Below are 17,435 nucleotides of genomic sequence, written 5' to 3' on the forward strand. Positions count from 1 at the left end.
CTGACTGTAGGACATCAGTTCTCCTTAAACGAGGTGCTTCTGCTTGGTTACATGAACCCAGGCCACTAAGTCCAGCCAACAGAGGAAGCAGGTGACCGCTTCTCTTTTGGTTGTACCTTGATGCAAAATCCTGCTGATATGGAGAAACCTATAAAGGAGAGGTGATCTGAGGGCTCCAGGCATGCTCAAGCTCAGCCTGTGTCTTTTGTAGACTTGCTGCAGACTGCCAGGGAGGAAGGTTCTGCCCTAAATCCTCTCAGGAGTTCAACTCTTCTCCTGATTACTTTGCTTGAAGAGCCAGATCTGGTGCATCAAGAGGGATCCTCTTTCTCACCCACTTGTTTGAGATCAGATTCCTCCTTCCACTTGAGAGTTTTTGCATTTGAATAATTAAGATAAGTCTGATAATCCTGCCCCAGCACTCTCGTGAATCCTTCCCACCAAAGTTGGGCAATTTCACATTGACACTTAAACATTCTGCAGAAAAGTGGTGAGGAAGTAAGAAAATGTGTACACCTAGGAAATGGAAGACTGAAATACTACTGAAGTGTACAACAGATTAATTTTCCTTCCTCTCCCTATTAATCTCAAAAAATCCACTGAAGTGTACTTCCTCTGTTGGGATTCCTCTGCCAAGTTTGTTTGGTTACAGATTGAAAATCTGGGGCAAACAAAGGAAGAGAGAGAATGATTAATAAACTCATATCCATTTTGCTGATGGAAAGCTGACCTGAACCTATCTATTCCAGGAGAGCTGGACTGGGGCTGAAGTCATACCACTACTCTTACACCACATTTGTGTCACCAGCAGGCACTACCCAGAAGTGTAAAAGCTGTATGCACTGTTTGCTGATTATTTTGTTCAGTCTCTGCACTTGTTTTCTTGTAGCACGGGTTCCTACTTTCTTCTTATTGGTACACTTTCTGGGCTCACTCATAGGAACTCCATCCCCACGCCACAACAACAGAGATATTATCTCATACATAGGAATATTTATTTTTTTCCTTCTTAAAAATGTACAAAAAATAAAATAACTGTATTTACAGTTTATCAAACCCCTCTCCCAGTTGCAACACTATTAAGTTACATGAGCTATTCCTTAATATAAAAGCACACTATTTATACATAGTTTGTTGTTTGTCAGAGCGAGGGCTTGTTACAAACTTTGGCACAAACACTCGTTTGTATCTTGTCTCAATTCATAGGAAATGGAAGAGCATATAAACATTTCATAAGCTTTACATTTAAGGCCCTAAGATACTCCTTCCCAGTTTCATACCAATCAACATACAGCTTCTCTGACAGCTGGAGGGCTGAGTTTTTACCAATCATTTGAATTCATTTATAGCATTTAATCCATCCACAGACTGAAAGAGGAAAATGTACAAGAAAGGCTCTTGATCTCTGAATTCCACTGACCAATGACTTAATGAGAACACACAGAAAAAAGAAAAAAAAACAAAGGAAAGAAAAAAAGAAAAAAAAAAAAGGAAAAAAGAAAAAAGAAGCTATTTTCTTTGTAGTTAACATTCAGTGATAAAAAGTCCTCCAAATACCCTGATGGGAACGCTGCCATACATCAACGAAGTTTCGCTGCAAGGAGGCACTACATTTTGGGGATATAAGCACCTGACTGTGTGAAAGGAAAGCAGAGTCTGAAATTTGGGTTTCTATAGCAAATGATCAAAAGGGCAGACACAGTGCCAAATGTGCAGCAGGAACAAAGGCCACAGCTTAGAAGGCTACTCTGCCTTTTGCACCACTGTCAGTCTTTCACAGGACATCTACAGACACTGCACTGCTCTCTTTGTATGGAAACAATGCTGAGCAGCCTCGAGGCTGCACTAAATTCCAGCCTGTCCTCTTGTAGAAGGAAATCGGTTTTGTTCTCTTGAGTAAACAACCATAGCAGTGCCACAAAAGGAGGCAACAAAGACGTTCCTGTCTCGTGCTAAATGACAGCCAAATCTTACTTCCATTTAACTCTTCATATTTGGAAGACACAGCATTAGTCAGACTTCTTCATGAAACAAAAGCAACACATACATTTTAAACAACAGACTGAGACTTTATGCTCCTTGTGGCCTTTGAATGGGTCCCTCCTTCAGAAGTCTGCATTTTTGGTGCTGGCCCTTCCCCAACACTGATGTCCTGATTTTGAGCAACAAACCCTCAGAAGTGGTGAACCCTTGTAGCTGCCATGACCAGCACCGAGGTTCAGTGCTACTGAGGCAACTGATGCTGTAACTACACTGACCCAGTGCAGGGTGATTTCCTCTTCATAATTATTTACATGCTTGTGATGCATTTGGCATATGGAGCAGAAAAACAAAGTCCTCAGGCCCTGGCAGGTAAATGAACTTAATGAAGATCATCCCTAACTAGCTCCAGTAGTTGTTCTAAAATATTCTTAGTGCCTGGATAAGTGCTATCCATCCTCCTCAGCCCTCTTCTCTACAGTGAGACTGTAAGATGGAGCTAAAGGCAGGGGGATCAGCTCTCTTGCTACTGACCAGGAATTTGTACACTTAGAGATATATTTAGAAAAGCTTTCAGTTAATCTTGGAAACAACTTTCCTTCCCTGGACAGTGCCTGACCTAAAGCTCCTAAAATGGCATTGGAAAGGCAGCTCTGCTCCTTAAGCTCCAGCATTTCCTGAAGCATGGCAGCTTTTGCTGATCCTATACTGTGGGTTCTGGTGAACAAATGTTTGACAAGCCAGCAGTGTGCCTTGCAGCCCAGAAGGCCAACTGTACCCTGGGCTGCACCAACAGAGGGGAGGACAACAGGGCGAGGGAGGGGATTGTCCCCTTCTGCTCTGCTTTCGTGAGGCCCCACCTGCAGTACTGGATTCATGCCTGGGGCCCCCAGTACAAGAAGGATGCAGAGATGTTGGAATAGGTCTAGAGGAGACCATGAAGATGCTGGAGCACCTCTCCTATGAAGAAAGGCTGAGGGAGCTGGTGTTGTTCAGCACTGGCACAGCTGCCCAGAGAGCTGTGAGTGCCCCATCCCTGGAGGTGCTCAAGGTCAGATTGGATGGGCCCTGGGCAGCCTGAGCTAGGAGGTGGTAGCCCTGCTCATGGCAGGGGGCTGAGGATGGGTGTGCTCCAAGGACTCTTACAATGCAAGCCATTCTGTGATTCTACAATACTGCTCCTCAGAGCTGGACGTTGCAGCATGTAGCAGAGCCTAGCTCTAATTACCAAAGGGAATTCCACCTCTATGTAATACAAGGATAAAATACTAACAAGGGTGCTGGTGCTGCCAGGACAGTCCCATCCTTCTCTGTGAACCTCAAATTCTCACTGACATCCCCTAATGCGGCACACCACAACTCAGCCCCAGACACCACAGTCACTGATAGAGGCAGAACCTGGGCTCAGATCTTGCATGTGATTACTGCTGAGCTTAGCACACAGCCTCTGCTGGGACATCGTGACCAACTGAGAAATCTCAGTTAAATTCCTTGGAATCCCAAACACCATTAAATAAGAGATAAATACAAGAACCAACAGCATTGCTCACAAGTCTTGTGTACTGGCCCCGGTTCTTAATGCTGCCTGTCAAAACTGTCCTGTTTTTTGGGAGTGGAAAAGTATCTGGGCCATGTCAGCAAAGACTTTTTATCTGAGTCTGAGCCAAGCAAAAATAAATGAAATTACCCAAATCCACTGTATCCACTGTATCCAATCTAAGATGTCCATCCTTAAGCAATGTAGCAAAAGCATTTTACTGGGGTATGTATCCATAAAAAGACAATGGAATTACTACACAAGACTGCATCAGGAGCAGAAAGAACACACAACAGATGAGTAGAAAAGGAGAGAAGACAGACAAAACAGACACTTTGCTTTCCAGATGCGTATGGATTCTGAAGTGATAACCCTGACACAAGTAGCAGAGAGCTTCCATAGGCTCTGACAGTGCAGGAGCTTTGACAGGTACCTGACATTTGTGTTTGAAGATCAAATTTTAATGGGATGCTATCACTAATGAAGTTAAGAAATTGCAAGAGCTTGCAAGACAATTGATGCAGAAATATGATAGAATCAGATTGGTTAGCTTTTCCAACTACTTTGCTTGGATGTAAATAGCTCCCACAGCTCAAACCACGAGAGAAGGAGCCCCATTAAACTCTGCAGTGTTTCTTTACGTCATTAACCAGCTAATGAAAAAATACTGTGACTAAGTGAAAAAGAGTCTTTAGAAGGAAGAACCAATAAAACTCTAAAGGTTGTTCGTAGGAAAGGCCTCACATTTCTGCCTGTCTCATGGGATCCCTGCACAGTGCATGGGAAATGAAATGCTTACAATTGAAAACCACAGGATTGTTCACTGTGTGAGGAGCAATCTAAGACAGGAAGAGGAACTGAAAAGTAGAGAGACAGGTGCCAGGTTTGCATTTGCTGGGGACATCCAGGCCTTGGACTCCTTTCCTGGTATGATTAGGCTGTAGCCTTTCTCTCTCAGAATTCCTGTGACAGATGTGGAACTTGATGGTGTGACTGCATAGTTCACCCCGGGTTCAGATCCAGCCTGTAAAATATTTACATCAAGCCCAACTTTTTACCTCATTGAACTGCACTAGGAGTCAAAACAGAATCATTCCTTGGAGATACAAGAGCAAACTCCCTTAAGAAGATGTCTGAAGTTTCTTGCAGTGTAGAGGAATGCTTTAATGAGCAGTTTGTTGGGGTTTGAGACAGGCTCATTTTGAGAGCCCTCGCTTCACTAAGAGAACAGGCCTCTAGGCACACCAGACACAGGGGTGCTTCTATGATTTGGTGAAAGCTGGACGGAGTACTCAGGTGTCTGTGTTTGAGACCTGGGCACCAAAGGTGGGTCCCACAGTGTCAGTGCACTCCAAATGCTGTAGCACTGTTTGCTCCAATATTTCAGTATAAAACTGGGTGGGCAGGGATGGAGTGCACAAATGCAGACTCAGATTCTCAGTACACACTCCTTAACAGATTGCAGAAATCTAATCTTCTAGGAAATATTCTGTTAAACCCTAAGCCCAATACATACAAAAACATAGTGGCAATAAACGTGCCCACATACAGTAGTTAAAATATATTATTGCATATTATAAACATTATATACAAGGTTAAAATGGTTTCTTTACCATTTACTTACAAGTGACATTTGTAGCTGAATGCCTTACTTACAAGTCCTCATTGCTACATGCTGAGAACTACCAGAGGTATTTGGCAAGACTATACACTAGAGAGAGATATGGATTGGTCTGAGCAAGTGAACTCTGTCAGCCACTTTCCCCACCTTTAGCACTGTTTTTAGCGAGAGGAGAGAACTACTGGCAAAGAGATTTACATAAGATTTCTGAAGCTGGACCAGCAAAGTTCCTCACTATATTTTAGAATGAGGTTATCCACACTAAAGCATGGACTAAAATGCTGCATTTCACATTTGCAGTGGGTCATCTGATTACAAATCTGGGGGCTGGTAACTGCTTGTACAATGGAGAGTGGGGAGCAATAAATAAGGGACCAGGTTAACATGAGTGGCCTTGTGCTTGACGAACCCAAGCCTGTATGCAGTAGGTGTGCATGTGCAGAACGGACAATATTTTCAAAGCAGTCTTGTAACAGTTTCTCTGATCAATGTCTGTCAACTTCCATAGGCATCTTCTGCTTTCCAAGAAGAATGAAATGCTGTGGGTTCTTTACGAAAGGGCTCTGGTCTGAGGCTAGATCTCAGTCAGTGTGATCTTGAAGCCTTCAACCATGCTTTCCATGTGCAGGATGAATGTGTCCTCATTGGAGTAGTGCTCAATAATGTTGTCATCCATGTTTACCAGGATACTGGTGACAAAGGCAAAAATCAGTATTTTCACATACCAGAACAGCAAAAGGGAAAGCCATGCACTCCACTGCATGCACACACTCCACTGACTTCAACATGAAACAATAAGAGACTCCAGCACGTGCCAGTACAGGGACAAGATGGGAAATTATCATCAAGGTCTGCCCCATAGTCCCTTCTAGCCTCTGGATTACAGGTTGCAACTTGTGAAAGTATTTAGACATGTGTCAGGGCTGGGACTTTACGACTTTACCCACTTCTGGAATTGCCTGCAGATGCACACCAGATTTGGTGCAGACTCTGCCAGCATTTCCTATGTGCAGTGCCAGATCCCCCAAGTGCATCTCTTTTTCTACTCCCCAGCCATGCCACAAAAAAGCTGCTCCTCCTCCTCCATGATGTGAGTCACTGACATGGGAAAGTAGTGTAATTGGTGCTGTGCACACAGCTCACAGAACTCAGCTCGGGTGCAAGAGTACTAGTACTGGTGGATAGGAGTGTCATCCTCACTCTTTACCATAAAGGATTTCTTCCAACAAACACATCTCTTGGAAACAGTGTAAGAAAGAAGCAAAACATGACAAGTCTCACCTGTATTTTCAAAAGCAAAATAAATCATCAGACAAAACACTGCCCTAAGTTACAGTTAGAGCCAAAAATAAATGACTGACTTAAAATGATGTTGCTAGAATATTGATGTTATTTAGCAGTAACAAAAAGTTAGAATAGAGAGATTCAGATTTATGATAAAGCATAGTAGCCTAGCTATTATAAAACTACAGCTGTGATGCTCATGTCTAAATTTACTCAGTTGAAACCCTGCAGCAAACAGCGCTCTCCCTTGTGCTTGCCTGCCTTTCAGATTCAGGCAGCGGCCCATTTCTTCTTAATGCTGCAGGGAAACTCCATGCTGCATTCACAGCAAAGGCTGTGCCTTTCCCATAGCACTCTCCACAATGTTGTTAAGTATATAGCCTGTAAAACAGGCTTTACGCAAATACATTTTCCAAACATAAATACTGCTCCTTCACAGTAAGCCTATGAATGCCAGTCAGAGACAGGCTGGATGTTTCTTCTTTTGCCACCGTTTGCTTTTTCCATAGACAGTAAGATTTTAGGGTTGTGGGCAGGTCTCCTAGAAGTGTTTGTACTGTCTAGTATAATGATGCCCCAGGCATAGTTGGGATCCCTGACTGTCACAGTTAGTTTACTTATGGCTTACTTACCCCTTTTTGCTCTTCTTATAAAGTTTTGCAATCTTTTCCACTGGCAATCCATATTTCTCAGAGATCTGAAATCATCAAAACAAAGGAAATAAAGACTAATGAGGAATAGCACCTCACCTCTTCGCTTTACATAAGGCAATTTAAACACTGTCTCTGCAAACTTCGACAGGATAACTATGAAGAAAAGTCTCAAGAGAAAAGTTACGACGACATTATATCTTTATTTAAGGATGATTCGGGGAGAAATAATCCTAAAAATCTTCATTAAAAATACTAACTTTTCTATCCAGAAACTTGGAGACTACAGTTTTCACAGATATGATTTATCATTGCCTCAGCATTTTCTACTGATCTGCTTGAGAATTAACACACTCCCCAGGTTCAGATGCTACCCAGGAATTTCAATCCCATCAGCAATCTTTCTGCCTTTCCTTACTCTGATTTTCTGGACTCATGGAAGCAAATACACCTCACCCAAGGCAGAAGACAGGTGAGCAGCAACACAACAGGACACCTACTATTTCTCAATGGCATTTCAATATCTGTTAAGCTAACAGGACCCTTCGTGGCACTCCTTTGGCCTGAAAAGTATCTTCTGGGTCCCTTTTCTGGTGGGAGGCCATGGTACTGCACAGACCATATTGCTGGGGAGGTGGCTCAATTACTAGGGTTGCAAAACGAGAATGCTGTATCACAGAGCATCACCTGAATGTGCTCATAACGAGATGAGATGCCTCAGAGAAGTCTGTTAACATGGTAAGGGACTTTTAAAATCAACCCCTTTACATCCACTCACATGATAAAGTAAACAATATAGCAAAACTTTGAGTGAAGAATATAGCCAATAAATTGCCAGCATCAGCAAGCATCCTTCACTGCAATGTTTTGGCCTTAGTTTGCATCAGTGTGTTGGCTCACTCTAAAACAAACCTATGGTGCATTCCTGGAGCTGATGTTCCTGAAAACTGAGAGCTTCCTTTCTAAATTATGACTTTTCTTTGAGGGAATGGGTCTCACCACTCACACTTTAGAACAGGATTGTCCCAAGAGGAAGAATAATTATGGAAAAAGGACCTTTTAGTCAGTGATTAATGAACTGTGGTATGCTACTGCCAACAAAAGTAAGCTTCTTGCTCTTCCCAGGTTAAATGAGGTTGCAGCTAAATAGCTGACTCTTTTCTTCTGCATCAGAGAACTGAAATGCACAATTAAAAATCCACTAAAACCTGTCAAACATCAATCACTGTGAAATCCTTTCCTTGTGTTTGTGCTCAGATTGCCATTGAGAAAAGTCATATTTTAGAAAAGTAAATGAAAGCAATTATGAAACAGAAAATGAAAAGCAAGCAATGGATAAAACTCAGCATCAGGGACAGACTCAAATATTCTCAGGTTAAATCTCGAACATGGCTCTCATCCAGACAGCTAGAAAATTAATTAGCCTGTACCTGCCTACATCACCTATACTTGTATAACTGCCATCTTGCCTAACACAGAATTTTCTATTTAGGAAGTACAGCATAACTCCCAGATATGACAAGCCAATGAAACTTTGACACCACCAACAGTTTCCTCTGCTTGCAGTTTCTATCTGTGGCTAACAGGGGATGATGTATTTAAGGAGCATCTGGTAGGGTTCACCAGACCCACCCACTCCATACCTCACTTTTACTTGTGCCAACATGTTTCACTGCCCTCTTGGATACTGTGCTGGAGATATGTGAAAATGTCACAACTCCTGTGTGAATATGAGGAAATGCTGTATCTTCTTTGGCACGTTAACCCTGAAGCCTAAGGATATTGTAAGATCAATGCCGAAGACTTGATACAAACATTCTTTTCTCAAAGAGGCTTACTAGCAGTTAATATACAGCATTCTGCACGTTCCAGCATCAAACTTTCCTAGGATACTTGCGATGCCTAACACTCTTGCATATCAAATGTTGCTCAAAGTGGTTTGGGACCCTGGGACACCACTTCCTACACAAGCTATGAGTGGTGGGGCCAAGAAAGTCTTGCTTGTCACACTGCCTGTGACAGGTGTGGGATTTATATGATATGAAGGGATTAGTGAGCTTTGAGAAAGACTTCCAGCCAACTGACTAAGCACATTTCTCAGGAACCCCTAAGGATTCAACCAATTATACTAAATGGTGAGCTGTGGAAGCAAGGCTTGAAGCAGGAGAATGGGAAAGCCTCCCACTCAGAGGCTCAGAAAGCAAGTCTCCAGTACAAATGTGCTAAGTCCTGCTGCAGAATCTGAGAAAGCAGAAAGCTAGCATCTGCTAGGGCATCTCACTTAACACCCTTTTCTGAAACAGGTTTGTTGCCAACTCAGGGGGAAAAACACTACTGCCAACCTCCACATAAAACAGGATTTCGTGTCTGATCACAAGCATGCTACAATACAGAAATAAAATATATCTTTATTTGGAGTATTTTCCCTTATAATCTCTATTGTGAAATATTCTGAGCAGAGAATTCTCTGCTTCCCTTAGGATGCCTGAAGCTGTGGGACATCCTTCAGAGTGGTACTGAAATGACAGGCTGGTTATCCCTTTGGGCTGCAGCCCCCTGGCATGGCAGCTCTGTCTGTAGCACACATCTGATTGCAGAAGCCACCAGAAATGCTTTTTCTGCTCAAGTCAGGATGACACAAAAGACACAAAAATGACCTGGGCTGGTAAAGGAATGCAGGAAAATATCTCTGCCAATTTATTCCTATGGATTCCTCTGTTGCCCTAAATAGGTTGGAAGAACACATACATATAGACATGTACAATAAACTGTGGTCTAGCAAGCTCTGTTGAACTCAGCTGGTTTTAATTTTAGAAAAACATTGGAAGATGCTTGAATTTCCCAGTTTAGATCATCCTCTGTCATGTTAGACTGCAGCACCTACTAGATCCAAAGAGTTAACCACTTTGGATGGAATTTGGATGAGTCTGAAAGCAGGATTTGGATCTGGGCAGTCACCAGATCTTCAGTTTCTTGAATCCTTGCACTGAACTTAGAATTGAGTATTTAGGATGTGCACAATTACAAAATTGCATTATTTGCTGAAAAGATTGCAGAGAAAGTAGTTAGGAGTATATAATTTGACAGCTTTTTGGCATTCACTTATCTACTATATCCTACCAAAGAGAATTAAAATTTTATGAATGTATTCCTTCCAGTGATCTGGGACATTTTACAACAGATTAGATTTCTCTGGTGCCGAAAACATGCCACTGAGTTAGCAGCTGTGCTGACAGAAGTATACAGAAACCTTTCCTGTTTCTGGACCAGCTTTATTTTTATGGTACAGAGTAGCTGGATACAGGCATTAAGAGGCACAGAATACCAAAGATAAAATGTTAACGTTGGCATGAAGTGTTATGGAAGAATTAAAACTTTCTTTTAACTTTCATATAAAGACAAGATAACATCATGTTCCAGTTTCACCATAAATCAGATTGCAGCCCCTTCAAGTGAAGCCTTCCTATTATTATACATGTGCATTCTGCAATGGTACAGCTTTAGCAAAAGAATCATTAGGCCATTTCTGTAACGCAGCTGACTCACCTCAGAGATGCCCTGATCTGAGTAGGTGCTTGAGACAATCCCAAAATCCACAAGATCTTTTTGTCTTGTACTTCTGGCCAAGTAACTCAATCCTTACTGCACTGTATTTGATACGTGCTACAAGACACTGATGATTTTATGCAAGCACAAATATATATACTTATAGCACTCAGCTGAGCTCTCTAGAGGCATTTTCCTCCATTCCCATCTTCTCAGGCCAGGCAGTTTCTCTCTACAGGTCAGTCTCATATTAGTTCCCCACCTAAGCAATGAGACACACAATTGCTTCTTCACCCTTCCCCCACCAAATTCCACACAGATACTAGCCACCAGCTCATATAAACAGTATTAACTATAAAAATATCCACTCACAACCACACATAACACGTAACAAAGAAAAACTCAAGAGAAAGATGCATCTTGACAAAGAGACAGGCTTGAGCAGGTCACAGTGGGAGCTAGGGCTGGATAAGGCGTGTGAGACAGGAGTATGAATGACCTGCCTGCATTGGCTCATGACCTGTCCCTTGTGTGCTGAGACAGCACTGCACAAAAGCCAGATGAAATTCACATGGAAACAGTGCATCTTTGGTCCTCTTCTTTAAAAGATGGCTCTGAATGCACCAATGAGCACTGCAGAACATTCAACAGGTTCTGAATCAGCAGTTCAATAAGAAGTGTTTCAGAAAACGAAGCCTTTATTTCCCCGCTTTCTTGACATTGGTTAATTACTGCCATTCCTCAAGGGTTGGCTCTCCAATAAACCAGTTCTGTGAGTCTATTTTATCTCAGTAACTTGCTGACAGCATTCAGTTTAGAACATGTCAACATTTCAGAGATGTGCTCCGAAAAGCCCTTAAGCTTTTAATATATCTGAGAATAGCTTCATCTCTCTATTTTATTTTATCTCAGCAACACATTGAGAGTCTCAAAATTTTCTTACTAAGAAAGATAAAGTAAGGACATTGGATACTTACCGCTTCCATTAGCCCCTTCACTGTGGGTGATTTCAGCATCAAGGCATCAAACACCTCATCTGTCTCCTTCCTCACATATAAAAGCACTGAAACAGAAAAAAGTCAAACTTGGAGCAAGTCCAGCCAACTAAACAGATGAAACACCTCACATTGAGTAGAAAAATGAAATGCTGAAAATGGTTTGCTCTTAAAAAGAAAAGAGGAATTCCCTATCAACAGTGATCCAAACACGGAAAACACACCATGGCTGCTCTGAAAACACACAAGGGAAATGCAATGAATTTAGTTCAATGTGGGAAATCTAGGCATTCAGGAATTTAAACCTCCATGTACGCAGAGAAAAGAAACCCCAACAAAAAATGTTTTGTCCTGTGACAAAACGTGCAAGCAAGGACTTCCTTTCTTGGCTTGCATCTTCTCCAAACTTCATCCAAAAGACTGGGAAAGACATTAAAAAAAAAAAAAAAGGCAAAACTACATGGCAAAAGCAAACTAAACAGGTACAAAAAAGGTGACCTGTAGCCAATCCTCACAGACAAGAAGCAATAAGAAGGAAAATAAATGCTAATCACTGACAGAGAGACTTGCTGGTTATCTGGCAAAAGCAAAGCAGGTGTGTATAAAATAAATAGAAATAAACATAACTGAAGACTGTACCAGCATGAATTCAGGCATATTTGCAGCAAATTGTAGCTTTTTTGCCCATGTTTTCAAATGATTGGAATAAGGCTTAAAACATGGCTGCCCAGATCAGTTTCCTGTCTTGGTCTACAAAACCAGGTGTCAGAAATAATGGCAATTTTTGCATCTTCAATTTAAAAGTATTAGCCTCAAATTGGCTCTGCATACCTGTTGTAGCAGTCTTTTTACCTGTATTTGGCATTTGAAAGAGTCCTTTTTGGTGTCAAAGAAGCTGAGATAACTTTGGCTCACAAATTAAACAATGGTCAGAATGTAAAGGAACAAAAATTTTCACAGCAGTAGTTAAAACTTGATTGGTTTTGATATTCTTACTTGCATGAGCAAGCACTCTTTTCAAATGTTATTTTTATTTGTACTGACATATTTACTGTTTCAGTAATACTTTTCTTGCAACTAGAGGGCTGTCCTGTAACTTCCAGCTTTTCAAACATCTGAACCATCTGCCAACCTTAGTAACTAAAAACGTGTCTGAAAAGAGGAAAAATCCCTCAGTCTGAGGCTAAAGATGGGGTCACGGTACAAACCAAGCACTCAGCTTTAAATTGCTCTGTTGTGTTTGGCATCTCAGGGAATGTTATGCTGAATGAAGGATCCATTACAAGGATAACAGGCGACTTGAATCACTATTACACACACAGAGAGCCAGGATTAGTAAACATATTGGAAGGGAGGGGTGTTGGTTTTCTTTCCCAATAACAGGTGTGAAAAGCCCAGTTTTGATCCACTAGCACACTTTTCAATAAATGACTCCTGGCAGCATCAGTGCCTTAAGATCCTGCCTCCTCTCTGCTCTTGTGCTCCATTATTCTGGCCCCTGTGAATCCTCCTGTACTGTGAACAAAAAGAGCAGATGCATGTGAAAAAATAGCCCAGTTCTGTGAGCTGTTCTTCAGACTGCCCTCTGCTCCAGTTGCCAAAGCAGCCCGGCAAACCTTTGTGTGATGATGTGACTCAACCAGCACTAGCAGCCTGTGCACCTATTGTCACCACCTCCATGCCACCTTGACAATCTCACTTCAAAAGCAGAGACTGCAATATTTGGGGGAAAAAATATCTTGCATCAGGCAGTGAGTTATTTTTGACAGAGTAAGACAAATTCAGATTTTCCTAATCTCTGCACTACCTGGACTTGGCTTTCAGTGTTCTTGTCAAAGCTGCGGCCCACAATACTCCCTAATGCTCTTTAGATGTTAAAAGGAGTTGCAAAAGGCAGAAGTGACAAATTTATCTTCAGGTACTTAAAAAATAGCACTGATTCACAAAAACACACCAGTAAGCAGCTTTCGTTGAATGTAAGGCAGGCTGTTGTATCTGGGAGATTTCTGGAAGTCAGGCCACTCAACAGGGGTTTTAAACATGAATGTGAAAGAACAATGTCAGACAGCTCTTCTGAAAGTGTCAACAGCTTGGATCTCAATTGGCAAATCTGCCAAGGTGGAAAACCAACAGCAGACATGGCAAAAAGGAAACTAAAAACGTGATGAGAGAGGAAGTCCTCTACTCAGACTGGCAAGCTGAGCACAGGTGTCACCAATGCCCAGCCTCACACTGAGCAACCAGGGCACTTTGTCAACACATCCCTGCATGGAGATGTGGCACATTTCAGACAAGGAAAGTAGGGCTAGTAGCTGTCACCAGGCTTTCCTTTTCTACACTTGGAGTTTTCATTGATCGGCCAGATACCAGTTCTTCAGCTAAAAGACTTAGAGAATGCATTCATAGGGATGGTTCACCAAACCTTATCTTTTTTGAACCCAAAATGGTTTAAAGTGTTTAACACAACACTTCAGAGAGAAAAAAAATATGACAGGCTGAGAATGACGAGATTGGAAACCAACCTGATTTGTAACAGGGCTGCTGGATTTATAATGGGAAACTTCCATTGAAATCTGCACATAGTGCACATTAACATCCTCTACATTTCTGTGTTGGACACTTGTACTTTCCACAGAGACCAAGGACATGAAAGATACATTCAAACAGATGCAGCTATCTGTGTGAGAATATGAAACTTGTCTCACTGATGGTTTGTAACCCCCTTCATAACCCTATTCTCTTGAGGGCTGTCCCTTGGTACTTAGCTCCAAGAGGCAGAGGGGAAACAACACACTGTCACTCTAACTCTTCATTTGCACTTGAACCCCTCACTGGGCCCAAGCTTCTAGAAATGCTGGACTGGGGAAAACAAATGGAAGAGTAATGCCCAGAGACTCCTGTGGCAAAGACAGTATTGATAAGTGGGCAGACTCAGCTGGAGCTCTCCATCAGTACAATCCCAGATGTAGGGTTCCTGATGGCAGGAAGCTCACCAGAGCAAAGGCCATGCTGGAGGAGGTTTGGCCTCCCGCCAGCATCGACCAAGTTGCAACAAATACTGAACAGGAAGGGGATGTGAAGAGAGCATCCTCCAGCTTCTCTGACTCCATGCCTCTCCTGGATTTAATTATTTAGCATAGTTTTGTCGTCAGCTGAAAAACATTTTTTTCTTTTGCATCTTCCCGTTGAAATAGTTGCAATTCCTGGACAATATTAAAACAACTTACCACAGCAAAGGACAGGAATATTCAAAGCAAAGCAATATCTCCCTGCAGGCACCTCTCCAGGCTTCCAGCTGGGAAACCCAGGTGAAACTGCAGTAAAAGACAGTTCTTAATGCAATCCTTGTGGCTGTCCCCTTCTGCTTGATGTAGCCCAGAATGATAATGTGAGTTTCATCAAGGCCTTGAATCAACCAGATGCAAGCCTGTGGTGAGTGCTGATCTCATATTATTCATTGAAAGGATTAATTAAAGGAATTATGCTTACATTCATTCTAGGAAGACACTACTCTCTGTCCTGTAATCTTGTATGCTTCCCTTGGTGCAAGCATACTACCTCACCAACAGAAATAATTTGCAAATACAGGATTATGGGAAGTTGAATCTTACAAATGGTGTAGCTGAGAACAACCGAGCTCACTTCTATACCTTGTTACCCTGTTGTCTCACAAACTGATAGGTGAACCTCAAAAAATGAATAAGCTTGATCTACATGGGTTGGTCAAACCCCAGGATTCTCCAATAATCTTACATTACAGAACTAATGAGATTGAAGGAATGGCAAATATTCTTCAGAGTGCCTAACTATGGCAGAGCAAGGCATTATCACATATAACTTTGTGTTGTAAAATACAGCTCACAAAGCATATCTTGTGGACAAAACCACCTTACATTCATCCTTATCTTCTCGCAAAGTTGACAGCTCTATCTAAACCACTGTTTCAATGTTATTCAAGCTAACTTGCACTGGTATGAACTTGAAAATGGGTTAGACTGATAGAGCATATGAAATGAACACAACTGTGGTAGTATTCTCTCAATGCAGCGAAGAACAGTTAAGGGAAACAAACTTTTAAATAACTTAGCTATGTCAACTGGAGGATGTCTCTCCATGCCTTACATTTCGAATTGGGTAGAAAAGTTCTGAGATTTCATTCAGGCTAATCTCACTCTGCAGACAGCACAAGCTTGCCTGTGTAATGTCTCTGTATCTGACCCAGTGCATCTTGCATATTGCTTGTGATCCCAGCCAGAACAGAAAAGATGAGCAGAAGTTAAAAATAAACAAACACAGACTCGCTACTGGAACATTTCTGAACTATGTAGTTTGGCCGAGGGCCAAGAAACCTTCTAATTTTTTTGCATCTTCTACACTTGTGTCCTGATCCCTTCTCGAGATTGTGCATGGTTCTGTCTCTTTTTCTGCTTTTACATCATTATTAGCAATTGCTGAAGTGCCACCTTGTATACTGGGCAGGTGTGATGATATCTTCTCCCATCTGTACTATGTTTGTATTAGCATCAAACAACTGTCTTTGTCTAAGCCAGACGCACCTTTCATTGTCTGAGAGTAGGACTCCCAGAACAGTAGTTTTAACCACTAAGAATTGATAATTACCTCTTTTCAGGCCTTCTTCTTTCATTTGTTTCAAAGGGGATGGACCAAACTCCTCCTCCACAGGTCGGAACATCCTCTTGACCAGGACACTGCTACTAGAAAACACACAACAGGTGCCATGTCATGGAAAACTGTGCTCCCACCAACAGGAAAGAGACAACAGCAGCAGTTACACTCAAAGTACAAAGGTACTCTGGCAAAAGCCCTGCTACCTACTCAAGTAACAGACCAGAAATTGCATGGATTTAGCTTTTCATGCATATCTGAACTCTCCAAGCTTCTCAAATTGCCTAGACTGACTGACTGGGACAGGTGACAGGAAATAATATATTCAGTGTGACACATTATTTAGAAAACATTCAAGACTCTTAACTGTTTAAATACACATTTAGGCACTGGAAGAGTTGGTGAGGAAGAAGCAACTGAGTAAAGAAGTGAATTCACATTTGTATATGCATTCATCTCTTTTGGGAGAAATGCACTTTGCATTCTCTCTTTTTGGAGAGAGCCTTAGAAAATACCAAAAGCATTTCTAAAGTCCAAGGCCACACAGCACAGTGAGTTTCAAAAGGAATAACACCTGGAGCCAGATCCAGCCCACAGCTGTGACAGGCCCTGCCGGGGAGCTGAGGGCTTATAGCATGATGGCCATGAGAGAGCTAAGGCTTACATGGTTAGTGCAATAACACCCTTTGTTGCTCAAATTCCACTGTGAGTCTTATGAAGAACATCAGATTCACAGAAGGAACAGAAGGGGCCTCGTGTTTTGAAGTCAATGTTAGCTGTTGGTGCTCAGCCACCACCAACCACAGTCCACCTTTTGTGACCACTGGTGAGTTCAGCTGTCTGTCTCCAAACTCTCTGATTGGAGTTTGCTCCCTTGAGATTCAACCAGCTTAGAAAGGCGTGAGGGATGCATGCCTCATAGTTAATACTGGCTGAACTCCAGCCACACATGTTCAAGTCCTTGTTTTGTGACTATTTTAGCGACTTTCTGTAATTCTTCCAGTTCCTCTAAAGCCAGACAGTGAGCACTCCCATTTCCAGTCTTCTCCCTTCCCAGGATCTCCCATTCTATTTCCTTTCTCTTCTGATATTGGGGCGTTTGCTCTGCGTTTGCTCTATTTGTCACATACACAAGTGCTGTTAAACAGCTTCCAGGAATGTGAGTGAATTTTAGTGCTTCATTAAACAATTCATGG

The 17,435-nt window shown here is 42.0% G+C and overlaps 1 protein-coding gene across 6 annotated transcripts in view; it reads right to left on the reverse strand.

Annotated features, from left to right (window-relative positions):
• Positions 1 to 1,452: 1,452 nt before the first annotated feature.
• GRHL2 (grainyhead like transcription factor 2) overlaps positions 1,453 to 17,435 on the reverse strand; it is a 63,141-nt gene continuing 47,158 nt past the window's right edge. For 5 of the 6 annotated variants that reach the window (XM_048940082.1, XM_048940084.1, XM_048940086.1 and 2 more), the window contains exons 13-16: positions 16,234 to 16,328; positions 11,596 to 11,681; positions 7,055 to 7,119; positions 1,453 to 5,827 (exon numbers count right to left, since the gene is read on the reverse strand). In XM_048940082.1, the coding sequence (XP_048796039.1) occupies positions 5,713 to 5,827; positions 7,055 to 7,119; positions 11,596 to 11,681; positions 16,234 to 16,328 (361 nt within the window). In that variant the 3' untranslated portion in view covers positions 1,453 to 5,712. The remainder of the gene's footprint in view (positions 5,828 to 7,054; positions 7,120 to 11,595; positions 11,682 to 16,233; positions 16,329 to 17,435) is intronic. The other variant, XM_048940085.1, reaches the window with a different exon arrangement.

Source organism: Lagopus muta, chromosome 3, assembly GCF_023343835.1.
Source record: "Lagopus muta isolate bLagMut1 chromosome 3, bLagMut1 primary, whole genome shotgun sequence".
NCBI classification, from domain to species: Eukaryota; Metazoa; Chordata; class Aves; order Galliformes; family Phasianidae; genus Lagopus; species Lagopus muta.